The 7,985-nt window shown below is 45.3% G+C and overlaps 1 protein-coding gene across 3 annotated transcripts in view; it reads left to right on the top strand.

Annotated features, from left to right (window-relative positions):
* Positions 1–1,268: 1,268 nt before the first annotated feature.
* The window catches only part of GALC (galactosylceramidase), a 43,823-nt gene continuing 37,106 nt past the window's right edge, over positions 1,269–7,985 (top strand). For 2 of the 3 annotated variants that reach the window (XR_013228554.1, XM_077323410.1), the window contains exons 1-2: positions 1,271–1,659; positions 3,433–3,501. Coding sequence is in view for 2 of the 3 variants with exons in the window: in XM_077323410.1 (XP_077179525.1) it covers positions 1,507–1,659; positions 3,433–3,501 (222 nt within the window). In the remaining variant the exon portion in view is untranslated. Of the gene's footprint in view, positions 1,660–3,432; positions 3,502–7,985 lie in introns of all 3 variants that reach the window. The other variant, XM_077323412.1, reaches the window with a different exon arrangement.

Raw genomic sequence — 7,985 nt, 5'->3', positions numbered from 1 at the left:
AAATCTATACAGCCAATCAAATTGCCAGTAGCCAGCCAGAAGTCCTGCTGGAACTGGCCACTTTCTAAAAAGCCTTGGCAGGCACCATAAAAGGAGGGCTCCAGAGCAGCCACCTGTACATCGTTGGGCACCCCTGATATAGCTCGACATTCAACTGTTTTGTAGTCCGAATAAGCAGTGTGCTTTATGTCTGTGCCTGTAATATAAACTGCGGGCCTGTAAACCTGCTGTCAGTGAAAGAAGCCTCTCTTCTTAAGAGGCTTGACACTGGAGCCCACATCTTTTGAAAAGGCAGGATTGTAAAGAAAGACAAATAAGGTTTAGCAGAGACAGCACCCCACCAAAACAACAACAACAAACCTTCCATATATTACAATGCTTAAGTTATGGGTAAACACGTTGATGGAGCAGAATTCCCAGCATGGTACTGAGTCACATGAAGTCTCTTTAGCACATGCAGTCCACATTATGCAATTTTTTTGTGGGTTAAATAACATTTATGTGGGAGTAGGCCTCATTAAACACAGCCTTAGTTCTCAAGAGAACATGTATGGTAGGGTTAGGCTACTGGAATCACAACCGCACCCACAAGGAACAGGAACCACTTAACTGGCTTCAGGTAAGGCTCTGACAACTCCATGAGACGTGCTGCAGGGCATGCAAGGTATCAGGCCATGGAAGTGTATCAATCTTGTTAGCCTTCAAGTAAATTCAAGCCAATGTATGGCAACCACCTAGGTTTTTCAAGGCAAGAGACAGGCAGGGATGGTTTGCCTGGCTCTGTGCAGAAGTCCTGGGCCACCCATCCATCCACACGAGATCTGGCTACCCAGAACTACCCAGGTCAGAACCCGAGGGCATTCAGGAAAGGGTTGCCAGGAGAGTTCATTTAGTTTAAGGCAACGAGATTTACGTCGGAATACGGGAGACCGGATTATTATTGGTCCGTGCAAACATTCCTACACCCCTCCCCGCTTTTCCTACAATTCAGTCCCAGTGGCTCCAGCCGCAGGGCCAAGCAACCTCTTCGGTCAACAGAAAGCAGCCCTGGCCCCCGGGGGGGGGGACGGGACTATGGCGGGGGGCCGCCGCGAAGGCAGTTTAGGACTTCATTTCCCGCCCAATCCCTACCCCGCCTCCGCTTCGCCCGTCGCGGCCGCGAACGGAGAAGCGAAGCCGGCAGTCCCCGTCACGTGACGCCTGTCACGTCACCGCGGGGCAACGGTCCATTCCGCTCCCCGCGAGTGAGTGGCTCCCTCCCTCCCTCCGTCTCCCCATCCGAACACGCACACGCGTGTTCCTCCCGCCGCGGCCCGCCCAGATCCTCGTCAGCTGATGGCGAGTCACGTGATCGCGCGAGGACGGTTGAAGGTGTCGCCGCGGCGCTTTAAGCTGGGCGGAAGAATTGGGATGACAGTCGAAGCCGCCGCCGCCGCCGCCGCCGTCGTGTTGTTCTCGCCCTGAGGAAGCGCGGCCGCCCTCGCCCTTGTCGCGCCGCCTTTCGGGATGCTGCCGCTGCTGCTGCTGCCGCCCTGCTTGGCGCTCGCGCTGTCTCCATGGAGCGCCGCCGCCGGGAAGCCGAGCGGCAGTTACTGGCTGACGGACGCCAAAGGGCTGGCCCGGGAGTTCGACGGCATCGGAGCCGTCAGCGGCGGAGGGGTGAGCGAGCGAGGGACGGCGGCGGCGGCGGCGGCGGCGGCGGGCAGGCTGGGAGGGGAGCGCCCGGGTTGCCGTTCTCCCATTTCGGATGGGATCGTGATGTTAGCCGGTCAGTCGAGTCCAGCTCTTGGCGATCTTGTAGCTCCCCTGTCGCCACGGTTCTCCATCTCGCGCCGCTTCTTTGAGTTGTCATTTCGGCTATTGTTGCAGGTGCCCTTGGAGAGGCGTCGCTAAGCACAGGTGTCTGCGTCTCTTTTGAGTCCAGGAGCACCTCTGAGACCAACGAAGTTTTATTCAAGGTGTGAGCTTTATTGTTATTATGAGCCACAAGTTTCCATGACATGGTGTCTGAGGAAGTGTGCGTGCGTGCGCACAAAAGCTCATACCTTGAATAAAATTTGGTTGGTCTTTGAGGGGCTACCAGACTCAAAATTTATTCTGCTGCTTCAGGCCAACATTGCTACCCACTTGAATATATGTGTATGTAATGTGTGTGTGTGTGCATAGACACACACACACACACACACACGTGCAAGTTATAGCCGAGCTGCATTTGTTATGCCTAGATGTCTGCATGTATGTCTGTGTGTTTGTGCATAGACCTGTGTACACATTCAGAACTCATCTGTCTGCACAGGCACACAAACTCAATTGGCATCTATACATGCATATCCCTAGATATCAACAGCGTTGATCATGTATTATATGCCTATGTTACTGCATCTAGGTATGTTTGCTATTTGTATACGTGTGTGTGTTTATTTTTGTTTATATCCTGCTTTTTTCTGATGGGGAATTAAGGAAGGTGGTATGATCATTCTCCCCTTTGTTTTATCCTCACAATGTCCTGTTGAGGTAGGTTAGACTGAGGTAGCATGATTAGCTCAGGATCACCTAGGTAACTTCTGTGGCAGAGTGTATGTGTATTTTTTCTAGAATGCTTCATTTGCTTTGGGCGTCCTCATATCAATCTCTTTACTTGGTAGAGAATTCAAGCAACGTACATCGGACTAAGGTGTTGTGTAAAGACCAATGAAGCTTGCTGGGTGACCTTGGGCAACTCAGTCATTTGTAGCCTCACTTGCCCGACAAGTAAGGGGTGGCAGAACTGTGTACTATGCCTTCTTTAGCTGTAATAAAAATATGATTTCCTGAAGGCCCTGACTAGTCTCTTCAGCATGCCCTGGTTCTTTGGGAAGGAGTTGTTCTTTTTTTTGGGGGGGAGGGGGCAGTAGAATTTCATTTGCTTTAGTTATTGTCATATAAAAGTTTGCCAGACAACCCTGAGAGCTAGTGTGGTATCATGGTTAAGAGCACTAGGGGTTGCTTTAACTCAGGGTCCCCAACTTTTTTGATCCTGTGGGCACCTTCTGACATAGTGTGGTGGGAACAGCCATACAATGGCTGGCACAGTGGAGATCATTGTGCTGTGGTGGCAGCTGCTGCCAAAGCAACAATTTTTAAAAAGCTGTATATCCAGCCAGATTTCCAGTGACCAATCAGAACCCTGGCTTGCAACCCCCCCCTTTTCTAAAACACTTAGTGGGAACCAGGAAAGGTGCTGGTGGGCACTACACTGTGGACCCCTGCTTTAACCTTTGAGGATGAGAGGTAGATGCAGTCCCATTGTTATAGCATCCTTGGGAAAGGTGAACCAATTGGCAATGTCTTTTTGCAAGTCCCTCTTGTTTCTTCCTATAAGCTTTATAAACAGTGATTCTGCCTCCTGTTATAGTAACATGGTAATTCCTAAACTTTGTTTTTTATCCCCAGGCTACATCTCGGCTTCTGGTGGATTATGAAGAACCTTATCGCTCAGAGATTTTAGATTATCTTTTTAAGGTAAATGAGTGTTGCAGTTCAAGCAAATCCTACTTGAAAGAAACTTCCTATAATTGTCTATTACATAATGATTCTTAACAAAGTTTTAATCAAGGTGTGAGCTTTTGTGTGCATGCACACTTCCTCAGACAACTGAGAGGTTGTTTGAATGACTTTCTAAAAATTTACAAGCTGCTCAACTATAAGCAAATGATATATTTTGCAAAGTTATTTTTCCCCTAAGCATTTCCCAAATTATATCTTAATCAGAGCTGTGAAGCTTTGCTCCGTGAAATTGTGACACAGTTTTCATTGCAGCTTAAGAATGTTGACTGAAAGCTCTAATGTAGCATAGAATGCTAGACTAAAGTTTAAAGAAACTACTTATATTACATTGGTTAACACTTTAATTTGTTCATATCCCCCTCATTTAAGCAGAAGGAACACTGAAAGAGGTCTCTAAGAACACCCCCAGCCCAGATTCTGATTAGAAAAGGGTTGCTTCGTTCTTTTGGAGAACCAGGAAGAATTTAGACAGTGTGAGGAAGTGCTGGAAAGCTTCATATTGCTCTTAAAAAAAAAAAAAGCAGTGATATGTCTACAACAACTGGTGGACATTTTGAGGACTGGTTTAAGGTGGCTTGGCTCACAACAATGAGTACTTCACATAATGTGCAAGGAAAGCAGACCGTGCTGCCCTGTCCAGCCCATTGCTCCGACCGGCCGCCTGCCAGCTTGCGTGACAGCTTAGCCGCCTGCTGCAAATATCACCCATGCCGCCAACGTCATGAATGTCATGGGCTCCCCCCACTAGTGCCCGTTGCATCCCTGGGTTGCAACTAGTAGGACTAGTAAAATAAAATAAAAAGAAGAAATGGTGGTATAACTACTCCCCCTCTTCCCCATAATGGCATCGAACTAACAGGGGAAATAGTAAGAAGAGAGCCATAACAGATGCCACTGGCATACCGCTGCTTAGTTAGTTACCACATTTATACTCTGCCTTTTAACTCCATGGGCTCCCCAAATGGCTAAAGTTGTTCTTTTATTTCTTTTATATTATGTCAACTTGTATACATCCCCCTCTTGGACTAGCAGTCTTGGGGCGGTGAACGCCAGTCCAAATATACATCAGTAGTAAAATAGTAATGTTTGCATTGTAAACCCTAAAACTATGGAGCAAAGTCCATCAATATGAAAACATTTTATCCTTATAACAATTAAGTCAGTTTTGCTGTGGGTGTGTGACTGGCCCCAGCTCCCCCAGCAACCTTATATGACAGAATGGGTATTTGAATCTGGGCCTCCCTGATCTTAGCCCAACAATCTTAACCGCTATACCATGCTGATAGTAAGAAATTGTTCATAAATATAGTCTGAGCAGCAATAGACAATAATTCCTATGTATCCTGAGGCAATGGACAATGTATCTTCAAAGATATGTGCATTTTAATAGGAATAAATATACTGTCTTTAGTAATATATTAAAGAGTAAAGTGTTTTCTGTTATTTTCTGAGGACCTTAAAATGCATCTTTATGATGGAAAGTAGTGGTACCTGCTTAACTTTTATGTCTTCAGGTCTCCAGCAGTGAGTTTGTTTTCTGAATTAGTTTGCAACCGATAATGGTTAGATCTTAGGGGAGGTGACTACCAATTCAAATGCACAACTGTCCCGAAATTTGTACCCGGTAGTTATCTCAAGCAGTTACTATCTGTACTCGTATTCATTCAGTCCTCCATGGCAACAGCTCTAAGTGGGAACCAGGTAATGGGCTTCTTCTGGAAAAGTCTAGTATTTTCTGATGCTTCCCTTGCCTCACAGAATGTACTTTCTAACCTAGAATATCAAGGGCCTTTTCGCACAGGGATCTTTGTTGCAAATTGTTTGCGGAATGAAAAATCGCCATTTAAAATAGTGGAATTCGTCGTTATGCATACCTGCCTTTGTAGTGGAATCAGTTGCGTTTTTTAGCGTTTCCCACAGGCTTCCGGTCTCGGCAGAAATCGCTAGAAAGGAAGCGCTATTGCCAAGCTCGTCCCGCCCCTGGCCGTCAAGCAGCCAATGGGCAGCCGTTAGCATGCTCCCAAACAGCCCCTTTCCCTTTAAGAAAGGTTTAAAAAAAAAAAAAACGACCCATAGCAACGAATCTAGGTAGATTCGTTGCTATGGAGAGACCCATCCAGCTGCCTAATGTGAGCTGTCGCTTGATTGTATGATCGTTTGCACGCTGCCTCGAGTGATAAAAAATCCCCCCCCTCTCACGGGCCCGATTTTCGGCTGAATTTATTTGTAAAAAATAAAGGGACTTTATTTCAGCAAACGGGCTTTTCAGTGGTTTGTGCTTAGTGACTAAAGGTGAAGGACTGAAGCCAGGGAAGCCTCTAAACAGAAAGAGGCTCGCCGGTGCGTTTATCCCCGCTCGCTCGGAGAAAAAAAAATGGCGATCGCTTCGCCGGAAGTTTGGAGGAGAGAGCCAGGGGGAGGGACTTTGAAGAACCAGCAACAATGGTAACGCACAGGTCTTTAGCGCTACTGTTGCAGATTGGTTGCAGGAGTGTATCGCTATCCGGAGGGTGAATCCACTTTTCTGGATTCCCCTGAAAGCGCCACAACGAAGCGCTTTTTGCTGATTGGTTTCAGGATTGTTGCAGATTGTCTACGACGTCGTGGGTTATGGCAAATTAGTAGCGTTTCCAAATAGCAACCATTGTGCTACTTTGAAGCCGTGCGAAATGGCCCCAAGTATAGAATCATAGAATCATAGAGTTGGAAGGGGTAATACAGGCCATCTAGTCCAACCCCCTGCTCAACGCAGGATCAGCCCTAAGCGTCCTAAAGCACATGTGCCATAGAATAGAAAAGTAGCACTTTAAAGACAAAATATGTGGCACTTCAGGGAGCAGTGACTCTCAAAAGCTTATACCTTCCCACAACTTTTGTTAGTCTTTAAGGTGCTGCTGGACTCTTGCTGTTTTCTGCTGCTACCGTCAGACTAACCCAGCTACCCATGTTGTGCAATGTGAGATTTTTCTTTGTTGATAAAGGAAATATGTTGGTCTGTGTTTTTACTGTTGTCAGTCTTATAGTGGCCCATGGTACTGGTATGTTCTCCCCACTCCTCATCTTTGAATTACTTTGAGCACAGTTTGTAGATCTGATTTTAAATTAAGACTTTCAACATCATCATCTCAAGATCAATCCTAACTTTAAGTCAATTGAGTGCATATTTTTGGTTTGCACTATCTATAGCCCATGTTCAAACAGCAAGGTACATACTGTGTATAGTGGCAGTTGGGCTGCCAGTGTGGTGTTCCCTTCCTTTTGAGGCCCAAAGCTTCTGAAGGCTTCTGAAACCATTGTCAGGTGTTTCCTGTTTGAGAGTTACTCAGACTAGGAACAGTTTTAATTGGGCATTCTTTTTGCATTTCCTTAGTCTTTTTTTTTCTTGCCCTCAAGTTGTTGCCAATATAGGGCAACTTGATAGAGTTTTCAAAGGCAGGATACATTCAGGGATTGGTTTGCCCTGCTTAGCTTCCAAGATCTGACAAGATGATAATAACTTCTCATAGTTACTAAGTCTAATCACATCCATGATGACTTGAAGTGAAACGTGCTTCTTTAAATAATTATGAAAATCACCTGGAAGGTGTAATACATTGTATTCATTGTGTCAGCCTGTCATCATCTCTGTGTAGGAGTTCAGTGAGCTGTAAAGCAGTGACTTTGCAGAGGAAGTTCCCGTGCAATACATCAGGGTTTAAAATTTAAGTTTGTAGAATATCATACTTTCCCCAAGGTAGCAATTGTGTCATGCTGATCACTGATAAAGTAACCTTTTTTGGCTTGAGGCAAATAAGCAGGTTGCCATGTTCCTGTAGTCAAGTTCCTTTCAGCTCGGTGTTGCAGTCATGTTCCTTTCAGCTTAAAGAAAAACAAGTGTTGCACCTTGAACACTGCCTGCCTTGCCCCAGGTCAAGAGCAGTTTGTATGTGCCATCAGCTTAGCGTTCCTTTTCTATACAAAAGGATTGCTGAAATACTATTGTTGCTGACATTCTGGTTACCACCATGTTGATATTGCTGAAAACAATGCTCCTGAAAGAAAGCCAAGGTCGAGCCGTTCAAGGTCGATTGAACCTTTGTGTTCAAGACGCTAGTGCGTCTTTAGAACTTTTCAGAAAAAAGCCCCAAAGATGTAGCTATATAATTATTTCATTTTAACCATAGGTTGATCCCTAACCATTAGGAAAGGTAACAGGAGCAAAACTTAGTTAAAAATGTCTGTATTTTGACAACAAAAAGTCTCATGCCACTGTGGTTTTCATAACCAACTTTGATCAAATTTCATGCCTTAACTGTTTCCTATACATATTTTTAACTAATTGAAAAAATGACAGTGTTTTGGGCAGTAATGGATAGAGCCCTAGTAATATTTAATTTACTTTGGCAGCGTATACTATATAAACCATTTATAAATACATTCAATATAACAGTGAATAGTGG

This window comes from Paroedura picta, chromosome 2, assembly GCF_049243985.1.
Source record: "Paroedura picta isolate Pp20150507F chromosome 2, Ppicta_v3.0, whole genome shotgun sequence".
NCBI classification, from domain to species: Eukaryota; Metazoa; Chordata; class Lepidosauria; order Squamata; family Gekkonidae; genus Paroedura; species Paroedura picta.
This window is presented reverse-complemented; position numbering and strand designations above follow the sequence as displayed.